The 13343-nt window shown below is 43.1% G+C and overlaps 1 protein-coding gene across 3 annotated transcripts in view; it reads left to right on the forward strand.

Moving 5' to 3' along the window:
- The window catches only part of TRAF3 (TNF receptor associated factor 3), a 460451-nt gene extending 449216 nt beyond the window's left edge, over positions 1 to 11235 (forward strand). For all 3 annotated transcript variants that reach the window (XM_069638108.1, XM_069638107.1, XM_069638106.1), the window contains exon 11: positions 4190 to 11235. In XM_069638108.1, coding sequence (XP_069494209.1) covers positions 4190 to 4761 — 572 coding nt within the window. In that variant the 3' untranslated portion in view covers positions 4762 to 11235. The remainder of the gene's footprint in view (positions 1 to 4189) is intronic.
- The last annotated feature ends 2108 nt before the right edge of the window (positions 11236 to 13343 follow it).

The following is a 13343-nucleotide window of genomic DNA, read 5'->3' on the forward strand; positions in this document are numbered from 1 at the left end:
TCAGATGTTTGCACTAATTCTGTGTTGCATAATTTGCACTATTTTGGTAATAGCAGAGGTTGAGACCTGGGGAGTGAGCGAAGCCTGTGTCAGTATTCCGATATATGGATTTTAAGAGTGATGTATGGGTTTTTTTTCTTTTCCTTTTCTTCTTTTATATTATTGAAAGTTTATTATGTTATATTGTTAAGGTTAACTGATTTGTTTACCCAATAAACAATAAAAAAATATAATTCTTTCAGTAACATGCTGTACAACAAAACAACCTTTTAACACAACGCACACGCAGCGAAAAAAAGAAAAAGAGAGCATTCTCCCCACATATCCCTCGTTCCCCACCCTTCCTCCACATATCCCGCTTTTCCCCGCCTTCTGAACCATCAATAAATGTTACAGTCCTCCTTTGTCTCGGGAGGATAGCTCAGGGGCAACGTGTTGGCCTTGGAAGCAAGACGACACGAAGCAACACAGGTCGAACCCCGGGTCCGCGCTTAGAAATCTCTGGGTGTTAAGCACGTGATAAATAACCTATCATATCATGTCAAAATAGATACTATCTTTCTCCAGAATTGTCGAAAAAATACAAGGTTCATTATTACCACTTATGACCAAAGACTGGGGCATTGAGAGCAGTCAACCTCAATGCCACTAATGCGTCACAACTCGTTAGTATGTGTTTAACAGATATGAGTTGGTTATCTCCACACATGCAGCATAAGCCATGAGTCCGTGGGATGTTAGTCAAGCTCCGCTGATTTCAAGCGTCTTGACCGCATTCATTTTCAGTCTCGGGTAATCCCAAACCAAGGAATTTCCACAAACTGTTTGATATCATTCGTTAGAATATAGTCAATAAATGGGCCACTATTGCTCTTGATGGCAAATTCCGCAATTTCCAGTTTGTGATAGAATACAATGGCTCTCAGGACTGCTTTATAACACAGAAGTTGATAACTCGATATGTTACCCCGGACCGCAGCATACCATCTATCCGCAACAGGAGTGATATTAGCCAAGACAGTAACTTGCATGTATGCAGCCTTGATCCAAGCTGCTTCAAAGATGAGATAACTTAAGGGATCAATCGCAGCATTGGCCAGTTGCCAATAAGTGTTAAGGCAAGAAAGCTGGAATCTCGCCACACAGGAGGCCATACCAAATTTGAGGTAAATCATTTTGACAGGAGTTCGCACCGGAAGTCGAAACAGTTTCTTCAACAGCACGGACTCCAGTTTAGATATTAACAAAATCCCTGCTTTCTGCACCATACATGACAATCTGAGTAGCTTGGCCAAGTATAATCGTGCCAACATCCCAATAGAATAACCCCCACCAATACGGGCCAGTTTACCTAGGCTTCCTAGAACTTGGGAACATTTCAACCTAAGATGTTCTAAATGGCAAGAGCCAACTATCTTACAGTCAAGCAGTATGCCAAGATATTTATATTCGTTAACCACCTCTAAGGCATCCCCCTCCAACCGCCAATGTGCATGTTTCGTTTTACGGAATGGGGGGGACAAACATAATCTTAGTTTTGTCTATATTAACAACCAGGGAGTTGGAGTGTGAATATTTTTAAAGATGTTTTAAGGATGCCGTTAATCCGGCCGGGGTGAGATCCAACAGCACAATGTCATCGGTGTAGCCCATCCACTGGAGCGAGGCATGATGTCCTTGGCGTAGCCCATCTACTGGACCGAGACACAATGTCATTGGCGTAGCCCATCCACTGGAGCGAGGCACAATGTCATTGGTGTAGCTCATCCAGTGGAGCGAGGTGTTTCCCAGTTTCGGAGCAATCGATGTTGAATTGCTCAGTGCCACTCCCATATCTGCCAGGTACAGGTGAAACAGAAGGGGCGCAAGGATGCATCCCTGCTTCAATCCCTGTTGGGTGGGAATCCAGGTTGACAGCCTACCTGTTTGGTCGAACCAGATCTTTACTCTGGTGCTATCATGAAGAGAGATAATCATTGAAAGCAAGCCAGCTGGAATATTCCAATCAGATAGTTTGTGCGAGAGCCTATTCCTACGAACAGAATCGAAGGCCGCGCTTTTGTCGATGAATGCCACATAAACTGGCCTACGTCAAATACTCCAATCCTGTTGAATAACCATCAGCAAGGCAACGCAGTTGGTGGTCGTGCTGAGTCCCTTCTGGAAAACTATTTGGTTTAGCGGTATGAGCCGTCTGCCCAATTCCATAATTAATTTAACAATAATTGGGTGAAGATCTTAGATGAAGCATCTAGCATTGCTAGGAGTTGATAATTTCCAGGGTCAGCGTGGTTACCCTTTATCCAGATGGGCACTACAATACCATCACGCCACGAAGGAGGAACAAGCTGGGATTCTCCGATACATTGAAAAAGCCAGCCGAGAGTAATGGCCCAATGAAAAGCATCTGATTTAATCTAAGAGCTACAGATGCCATCAGGGCCCGGAGCTCTTGGCGATTTGCTTCCCTTAACCAATCTCAAAAAATCAGTAGGACCTTTTATATGGAAATTGTATTATTGAAAGTTTCTTTTTTTATATTGTTATGGTTGACGGATTTGTTTAACCAATAAACAATAAAAAAATAATTTAAAAAAGAAACAAATTTGAAATTAAAAGTATACTAGTACGAATCGATGGCAGATGTCACATTTTCCTGGTAGAGAATAAAAAGAAGGCATTTGGTAAAGCAAAGTCTTAGAAACTAAACACAACTGGAACTGTAATGGAAAATGTCATTCACAATTACAATCTTGGAATCCCAAGCAGAGTGTGCTCAGCAGGTCTTAACCGAAGGCCAGGAGCAAAGGCATCGTCTTGCAGTCTCTGCTGTTGCCCATCAACACCTTGGTACCAGGACGCTGTCTACACCTAGATGCAACTTGCCCTGCTTTTCTCATCCAGCATCGATGTACCTTAGCCCTGCTAAAATGGCCGCCACCATTCCGGAGCCTCTACTAGGCTCCCAGCCTGCGTCACAGCAGAAGTCTGCTGGTTGACTGCGTGATGCCTTAACTATGGCCCTCACTCCCAGCCAGGAGGTGCAGCCGGCCATAGCTGAAGGCAACAAGCAAAGGTGTCTTCCTGCAGTCTCTGGCGGTCTACGCTGGCAAAACCGCGCCTTGTCTGTAGAATCCTGTCCCACCAGAACAGGTCACTACCCTGCTAAAACCAACTGCAAAGGTAAGCCCTGTCGGCGACTACCTACACACGCACTGGCTCATGTCTGCCTTGCTTCCACTTTGTTTCGGTCTCTCCTGCGCCTGTCGCTCTTGGATCCGTCTGAAGTAACACCTGTCAACTGTGATTCTCGTCCCTAGTCACACTGGATCTTGCCGAACTCACTCCCGACTCTAACTCCTAATCTACTACCTAACCGGAAAGCTTCTGCACTTGGATGTTTCCTGTAACTCATCATACTGGTCTCAGATCCGATCCATTACCACTTGTTATGCTCACCGGTACTTCTGTATCTGCCCTTATACCCATGGTGCCCACCTCTATCTACGTATGCTTTCATAAGCCATCATTTTGTTTTTTTCACTGTCTTGTACTTGGTATTACCCAAATTGTTCGTTTACAATTGTTCGAATGAACAATTGACCGAATTTAAAGGGTCACAATTGACCTTTTCACAATTGACCGTATATATATATACCATATATATATGGTTTTGGGGGGGTTTGGCGTTGGGTGTTTGGGTGGGGGGTTGTGGGGGGTTTCCCCCCACATATATGTTACAAATGACCTTCACAATTCGGTCAATTGTGAAAAGGTCAATTGTAATTCGAACAGTTGTAAAACGAACAATTCGTATACAACTTTGTACTTTACTAATGTCTCTCATACTCACTGTAACTAGCGTCTAGATGCCACAGGGTTTTGTGCGCTGATATAAATGCGAAATAAGTAAAGAAATAAATAGGGCTAGGCGACTTGTAGCTCTCAAGTTGTGTTGGCCTACAACTTCCATCATGCTTAGCCAGGGAGTCGTGAGGGATCGTGGAAGCTGTACTCCACGCAAGTTGCCTACCCCCGATTTTATGCATCATTCCTCTCTTCATTAGGTGTTACTTCTAATGATATTGCATTTAACTGTAATTGATGCATATTATTTGCTAGAATTGTGCCCTTCCTTGCGGGAAGGTTCTGAACACCCTAACAATTTTCTTGTTCCTTCTTTTCACAGGTGTCCTTGAAACTCAGATAAACCGACATGATCAGATGCTCAGCGTTCATGATATACGGTTGGCCGACATGGACCTCCGATTCCAGGTTTTGGAGACGGCCAGTTACAATGGCGTTCTGATTTGGAAGATCCGGGATTACAAGCGGCGGAAGCAGGAGGCCGTCATGGGCAAGACCCTCTCTCTATATAGCCAACCATTCTACACCGGATACTTCGGCTATAAAATGTGTGCACGTGTTTACCTGAATGGTGACGGGATGGGCAAAGGGACTCACTTGTCGCTATTTTTTGTGATCATGCGTGGAGAGTACGACGCCCTGCTCCCGTGGCCCTTTAAACAGAAAGTGAGCCTCATGCTAATGGACCAAGGACCATCGCGACGTCATTTAGGAGACGCTTTCAAACCAGACCCAAACAGCAGTAGTTTCAAGAAACCTACCGGAGAAATGAACATTGCTTCTGGCTGCCCGGTCTTCGTTGCCCAAACTGTTCTAGAAAATGGGACGTACATTAAGGACGATACTATTTTTATTAAAGTCATAGTGGATACATCGGACTTGCCAGACCCCTGATGGAGCAGTGGCGTGTAAAACAGAAAGAAATCGCCAGGTCAGGTTTTTGTACCAGTCAGTCTGCAAAGAAAGGTCAGAACGCACAAGGAAAGGACCTCCTGGAACAGACGAGAGCCAGGCGGGGGTGGTACTGCAGAGTACCCTGCTCAGAACGTTGCATCATGTAAAACAATAACACTTCTGTGTATTTTCTAAGTGGGCGGGCAAGGGAGGCACAGATCAAGAAACCTTTCGTATCTACAGGGTTGTAGATACCCATCAAAGAAAGGCATTCTGGTCATTGTTTTTGTTATGTTTGCCAAATGATTTAATATTGAAATGGCAAAGCTGCTATTGATACAACCTGACGGCGTTTCTGACTCTGAAAGGAACCCCCTGGACATCTGCTGGGTTTCCAGCATGCAAAGGGTATTATGCAGGAATATGGGTGATTTAGTGTCATTGGTAATCCTGCTAATTTACTATGGTGCTCCTGTTCTCGCTGCTGTACGGTGGAGAACCCACCTTTGCAATGTAACTTTTTTACATCCAATTCATCATCATTGAGTGTAAAGTCTGGACAGGGTAGGCAACGTTATCAACCCATCGGAAGATGTCTGGTCCCCTCCAGATAGTCATTGAAGAGCATGCCTTTTTTGAAAAGCAGACTTAAAGCACCACAAGAAGCAAGGCCGGGTACAAGAGTAGTAATCGGCATAAGCCGGCCAATGTTGGTATAGTAACAACTACTCCTTGAAAAACGAAACAAATGTGCAACGTTGTAGCAAATAGGATGTCTCCATAACCTCATCTTCCTCTGCACGCACATCCGGCTTGCGAGGAGACAAACTCTATCCAATCCCAAAAACCTGAACCATAGTTTATTTTTTTATTTCAAATTATTCTCGTACGTGTTACTTAAGACATCTTTGTTTTCAAGACAGTGAATCGGCTGATATTTCTTAGCAGAAAGATATGATAGCAATCGCTGCTTAACAAAGAGGAGCTATTGGACCTGCTGTTATTTCTCTTTTGAAATGTAAACCAACAAATATATATGTCGTAGTTAATGACACTACTACACTGTTAAGAATCACAAGCTCATCGATGCTGTGCATCATTGTCAGATTTCAAATTGTTTTCACCCTAAACTAGGGCATTTGTTGAACTTTGGAGTTCTGAATTGAATACGCTGTTTTTTTTTTTCTTCGGAGCTGATCTCTGCAGCCAACCCACTTTACTGCACCCCGTTTACATATGCAATTGGGGATTCTGTATCATTAGGCGGAAGGAAGGAAGCAGGAGGGGGAGTTTGTGCAGAGAATGTTTGCAATGATCAGTAATAAAACCACTCCTGCTTTTTAGACAAAAACCAATGTCTTAATTTAGAGGCTGGGGGGCCCCAAATGCTGTGCATGTGCAGTTTGGATGTCACGATACACTCACACGTTATGGGATCATGTTCAAATACTCTTAGGTAGTGCAGTGTCATGTACATGTGAGATGATGTTTGTGTTCAGTTCCATAAAATCGCAAACCAAGGGCTCATCTAACCAAAGTCTGATTTTTCTGACATCCAAGCTTCACCTATACGAATTTGCCTGAGATGGGAGCGCACTGCCTTCTCATTAGTACTTCTCCAAAGTTGAACTTCAGGCGGCCACAACTCGCTCTAGAGTCACACGTGGAGCAGAACGTCCCGTCTTTCATACACTGTTGCCGCTTTACTGGCTTACTTAAGGCTACGATTCTGATATTTCTCTCTACTTCTTAACAGCTTGTTTTGAGTCCTTATGTACGTTTTAAAGACAAGGAAACCCTACATCACATCTAAAAAATAACCAAGTGGCGGTCTGATTTACAAGTACATGCATTACAAAAACGGTCTAGGCTCTTTCAATATTCCACTTTGATCTCCTATAATAGATAATATTCAGGACGATAAACATTGACGTAGTGAAGTAGGATTAAACATTGTAAAAACCTATAGTTCTCGCTGCTCTACAATATTTTTGACTAGTAAGGTTCCTAAGTATTGTAGTGAAGGGACATATAAACATATTAAAAAGAAAATAGATATTTCTCGTCTAGAATGAATTTCTGGACCCTGAATTGTACACGAGGAAGATCAAAATTCCAAACATGCTCCGGACATGCCTAAAGGTTCCACTAGAGAACATCTCGACCCAAACACTACTTGTAGCAATACCTGGCTATCTCCCTGAAATGTCCTTCATATAAATGTTCCCTCCTCCTTCGACTCAGAAATTACCCTCCTAGTTCATGCTTTCTTGGTTTTCAATCTTCTGCGGCTGGATCGTCATGCAGCCAATCTAGCACAGAAACTAGCCGCCTTTTTGTAACCTCCAAAATCCCATTCAAAGACCCCACATTTCTTTTATCTGTAATCTAACAAAATTTGACTAAAGAAAGTTGCGGATTTCTCTTTTCTACCATATTTTGGCACATATATAATCCTTAATACTACAGATGAGGGTGATCTAAATACTACAATAAATAATATTAAAACCGATTAAAAGCTTTCCATCAATTCTACACTCTGCATATTTTCTTTAACATTGATATACGTGAATAGTTCCGAAGGCGGCGTGACGATCACACTACAGATAGCAATAGTTGTTTCTGCTCTGCAATACTCTGGGCCATCAATACCGAATAATACCCTGAGAAGGGAGTACTACATTTCATATTCCAGGAAATGGGAACAATATTTGGGGGCATCAATGTCCCTAATATTCCATAGAGGGTGCTAGATGCTGAGCTGTTGTGGCATCCTACATTGGTATATTATCATCTGGGAGTGTTGTCTTTGCAGGTATTGCCATTACACCTTGTTCTGATCTTTATGAATGTCCCACATTGCTGCAGGAATGCCTTCTGGCCTCTGTCCTGAGTACCCAGAACGGGAATGACCAAACACATGATTTTCATGTGGTCGACCCGTTCGGAAACCTCCTCCTTCTAATGGGTGCCTTCTATGTCTGTGATTTGACCATGCACAGTGTTTTGCTTTCCTTTAAGCTTCTTGTGGCTGCTGAGGGTTGGGGCACGTAAGCATGATTTAGAGTGCCAGGAAACCACAGTGTTCGCATGCTGCCTGCAAGAAGTGGATTGCCTTGTAAGGCTATGTAGGTGTGGACTGTTTTAAATGGTCACTACACAACACTTGCTGCATGCTAAGAAAGGCACTCTTTTTTAAATAAGAGTCCTTCCGCTAAAAACAGTGATCTCCAAGTGTAGTAAAAGCGTGGAAAGGTAGAATGTCACAGAAAATGAACTGTCCCATTCCTGTCATCTCTTAAGTGACGAGGCTTCAGACCAGGGCTTATTGAAACCTGGCAGGCACCCCTGAGTTTGCCGCTTGAAGAAGGTACTGAACTATGCCGCCTCAGAATGCCAACATGTTCCTCTTTTCCGAGCTCCAGCAGACTACAATTTCAGCTTGTATGCACCGATCTCTCTAGGAAACGTGCAAATTCAGGAACTAGCAGTCCAAAGCTTGTGTAAGACGTGCATGCTTATGGTTAACGCAGCAGCTGATATAGCAAACCAAGTCTGGGGTCCGAAAGAGGACCACGCAGCACTTTGAGATCCTGTTTCTGACCAAATATGCGGCTGTCGTAATTGACTTGTATGCTTGCATGTCCACTAGTCCTTCGGTGCATCGCTGGGCACTCTTGCTACTGCTAGCCCAACAAGCAGGTTGCCCAGTTGTTTCATATTTATTGGACCAACTTTGACTCTCGCCTGTTCTGTCCTGCAGATTTGATGGGATATTCACCTAAATTAAGGAATTTTACCCCATTTACGACTCCTATACCTTGTCAAGTCGTTGGTTGGTTTCCAAAGAGAACCAATTACGGTCCTAGAAATAAGAAGTCTTTCTATGCCTGTGTATGTGTGTTTTCAGAGAGTTGGTGAGTTATGGTATTGACCTAAAACCTTGCCAAGGAGGTGAATCGTTAATTCATTCGTTAGGAGTCGTATATTGCAGTTCAGGGGAGTTTGTATAGCATCGTTTGTGTTTGAGCAGGAGGATACGCTTTGTGTAGTATTTTGACTTAGTGACCATGATACCCCACATGTGTCGGTATTTATCATAACTGTTCTACAGGTGTGTTGGAAACATTGGCCAGTCTGCTCTTGCAGCACGTGCGGTTGAATCCCCTCTGAGAAATGTGGGCTCTGATAACCTTTTATTCTCCAAAGTGAAACCAGGGTCTCTTGTAACTGTGATGTCTGTTGGTTCTCTGTCTCATTGTGAACACAGCAGAATGTAGGTGACCTTTCTGGCTGTGGCTGGGAGTTGGGTGTCCAGTCACGTGATGTTAGTACACGTGCTGTACACAAAACTCTGGCACTTCCAGGCAGATAATAGTAAGCACTGGGGTTTAGAAGACCATGTATTCTGACCAGAAACAACAGAGAACGTACAAAGTTAAGAAGAAATGATCACAAGCAGATAACCTATGGCAGGCAATCGCTTTTTTCCCTCTGGACAAGGCTCCCTTTTCATGTTAAATGCTATTCTGAGGTCTGGGATGTCACAAAGTGGTACCAGTATGTATAAGAGAGTGCCTCCCAGCGCAGACTTTACGAAATGTATCTGCCAAGACTAATTTGCATCCCTGCTTTGATGCCACCTAAAAGCTTTGCTCCCCCCCGGTCTATACGAAAGTTAACATACTTATAGTGCTGGTGTGCAGGTACATGGCGTATCGTAACATACATGCAGTCAATAGCCACTTTTAATGTAGATTTAAAAAAGAAAAAGCAATAGGTGCTTTGGTGTTGTCCGTTGCATGTTATTAGCACAACTCGATGCCAGTAATCCAATAGAGTGGGGCTTTCTTGTTCTCATCAGCTCTGTAGCCTTGAAGCACACTACCATGGATGTCCGCCACCAGCCAAAGTGCACAAACTCTTCTTTGCCTTTGATTTCACAGTGGAAGGGCGTGGCACAGCATTTACTTGACCACCTAAGGGTCTCTCTTCCTAGCGGGCTGATGACATGCTTCTGGTTCACTTACGACTGTCCCTTAGCCCACAACATGCACGCCTTTGCTCAGAGTGCCTTTGGGTGGCAGGCTCATGGCGAGTACGTATCGTGTCGCAGCTTTTTTGGTGGCAGCCAGAACAGCATATACGTTGGAGTGGAGAACAATATTTACTTTGTTATGCTGCCATATGATGTGGCATGCAGGACGTTTACCAAAATGGCTGACTCGCGTGTACGGTAATGGCGCCATTTCCACTCACTGCTACCCCTCCATACCTGTGAGTCAAAAGTGCTGCTCTGTATTCTCTTAGCTACAGCTCCTTGATGTCCGATCAGGGAAGCTTTCAAGAGAACACTTTACGAATCGCTCAGCTAATGACCCTCAGCTCTGTGACTAGAACAGGAACTGACACTCCTGATCAGACAGAGGTATATACTGATATTTTTTCAAATGATAGAATCCTTTATTTTGTGTGTTTCTTATAAATCATTTATATTTATAAAGTAATTTATTTAAAAGACTAATCATTTGTGGGGATTCATATGCGAGTACCACATAGAAACATTTTTATGATAAAATCTTGAACTTTCTCCGCCTAAGTGTGAACTTTAGTTTTATGCTTCGACATGACATTTGAAATAGAATTCAGAAAAGCAATGATGAAACCACCCTATTTTCATAGAGGAACACAAACCTAAGTCAATACCTTCCATTTGATTTGGGGGGGCTCATATTATAATTGCTGCTCCTCTTCAATGTGGTCATTTTTGTCCATGTTACGGCTTTACTGTCTTTGAAGCCCACAACTGCGACGGGTCTCCCAAGTTGCTAAGATAATTACGAAACGCGTTCGTTTAAAGATCCTGCATTGTTCTTGCTAATTTCTTCTGTCCCTTTTCTTAAAATTTGAAATGCGTAATTTGAAGTACTTTGATTTTCTGAAAAGGGGCCAATTTCAGACTTATCTAACTCTCTCTGCGACGTGAAACTTCTACTATTGGTGCTGACAGACTGTGACGAACACCTGTGAAAACATGACCGGACTAAGGAAATCACATTGCTGTTGGAGAAGGTAGAATCTAGTGTTTTCTATGTCACCTGCAAAGGATTTCTATTGTGAATGAATAATGCAAATAATACAACATTGCATAATATTTTGTAATCTCTCTTTACGTCTAACACATTGTCAAAGATGAAAAAAAAATATATCGAAAATGACAAGTGACTGTATTTTTATCTATGTATCATATAATGTTCCATATTAGCCCTCAGACAATTATCTGAAACTGTTCATCCCAACAACGTTTCATTTATTTCTGAGCTGTGGGTATGTTGTTAAATTAAATTAACAACCAGTCTAGTTCTTCCTGAAGCATTAATGTGTTAGTTGTGTATCATGCTGTGTATTTATTTCTGTTTCGAGATCTTGTAATGTGCTTGGTGTGTTAATGTTAATAAATGAAATTTTTTTATAGAGCGGAGTAAGCAAATACTTGAATTATTCATGTGCGTTAAACTAAAATCTTGTAGGTGGAAACAGATTATCTGATTGCCTTTGTGTTTAAAACAGGACATTGAAAATGAGGAATTCTATAAAAATGTATATAGTTCCAGTTGTGATTTTTGAACATATCGTGAGAGATTCATCCAGGAAGAAGGGAATTTTCTTTCCTCTCACATAGACAGGATTGTGAATGTTAGCCAGTGCCACATTTAGATATAATTGTGAATATCAGCTTGGGTCACATCTGGACAGGATTGTGAATATTAGACAGTGCCGCATCTAGATAGAAATGTGGAAGATAGAAATGTGGAGATATTCACGCACCACATCTAGAAAGAATTTGGAAATTAGCATGTATCCCATCTATATAGCGAGGACACTAACCAACCCACTAACAATTTAACCCTTCTGCATACATCTTTCAAACTCTAACCAAACACTACCACACCCCTAAAGTACAGCAAACCGCACAAACTTCACTACACCGCAACAACAAAACAAATCAAACATAGCTCCGCACAACAGTACACGACGGCTACCAACCAAAAAGCACACCTAAGCTCAGCGAACGGTGCTAACCGCACTGAAACTGCCAACAGCACATCACTGCTCTCTTGCACTTTTCCCGCTCTGCCCCACTAACTCACCCCACCCCTTTTCCTTTTCAGAACCGTCAGAGCACCAGGGGACCACTGCAGTGGTGATAGTGCACGCTACACATGTCCTTTAACATTAACGTTAACATAAATACAATTATCGAGGATTGGCTAAATTTTCACAGGTGGATAATCATGATTTCATAGATGCATCTAATATTCACATGAAATGCACTGCATATGAACAGAAAATCTGAAGTCTGTATGCATTGATTAAACAATCTAAACTAGGCCTTACAACTTTATCTGACAGATATTAAAAAGTTCTACTATGCACGTAATTAAGGGAATCTGGTATGATGATGTACGTGGAAGACCGTGATAATATACGCAACAAAACATCATTTAGAGGTGAGCGGGAACATTCTGGAAATGGGGTAAGGCATAAAAAAACAACTAAAGACATAGAACATGCAATAATGTTTTCAGAAACTCCGATCAGTAAGCAGTTGGCACACTACTCCTATGCCCTGTCTCATTCCCCCCCATACGTCTTGCAAATCTAGGTTGGCAGACTCTGATCCTTTGGGTATACCAAGTATATCACCCTGCTTCTTTCACCCTCCCCTCTCCAGCATCTTACTGCCTATTCTTTCTCCTTCTGTACCCTCATCCAGTCGCCTCCAAATGGGTTCCATGTAAAAACACCCAAATGCTTCTAAAAAAACCTCCCTTTTTAAAGTTGGGTCCTAACCCTGTTTCATGGGATCTCCCCTTTCTAACGGCACGCAGGTGTGTCTCGCTGTACTTGTTGTATTATGGGTGATTCGTTAGGTTCACTTTATTTTATTGTGTACTTGTAAGGCGATTTATACAACAGAATTGTATTTCAAAGCGCCACAAGGCTAAATTGGTAGGGAACAGGGGGAATAATAACAATGGCAAAAACACTACGTTTTCAGTAGTGCTCCTACTAGGCCTTGTGGCATTCGGGGAGAAGTGCAGGGGGTGGTGAGGAAGGAGGAGCAGAGGAGTGGGCAATTGCTGAAGGAAGGCCCAGTAGGTAAGTGCTAAGGGGGCGAAAGGGCCTGAGGCTAAGTGCTCGTACAGGCTGCTCTCAAGGGTGGGATGTGGAGCCACCAAGCAGGGGCCGGCCGGGGATTGCAGTGGGGGTGGGGGGGTGCTGGTATTGATTGGGAGGAAGGGCCTGGGGTCCTGTGAGATGCATGAGGCTCAGATCACCGGTCGCAGCAGCAGTGGGGTGATTAGCAAAGAAGGGGAAGAGGGAAAGAGGTAGAGAAGAGCAGAGTTTTGAGCAGTTTCCAGAACTTAAGGAAGTCCAGCTCAAGTATGAGAGGGGCAGAGAGGCTGTTCCAAAGGGAGGCACCAGCCGAAGAAAGAGCCCTGCCCCCAAATCTCTGCTTGGAGAAGCGTTTGACAGTCAGAGACTTGGAGTTAGCAACCTACATTCTCCACCCTATC

The sequence above is a fragment of the Ambystoma mexicanum genome, chromosome 14 (assembly GCF_040938575.1).
Source record: "Ambystoma mexicanum isolate Mex_15411 chromosome 14, UKY_AmexF1_1, whole genome shotgun sequence".
In the NCBI taxonomy this organism is placed as follows: Eukaryota; Metazoa; Chordata; class Amphibia; order Caudata; family Ambystomatidae; genus Ambystoma; species Ambystoma mexicanum.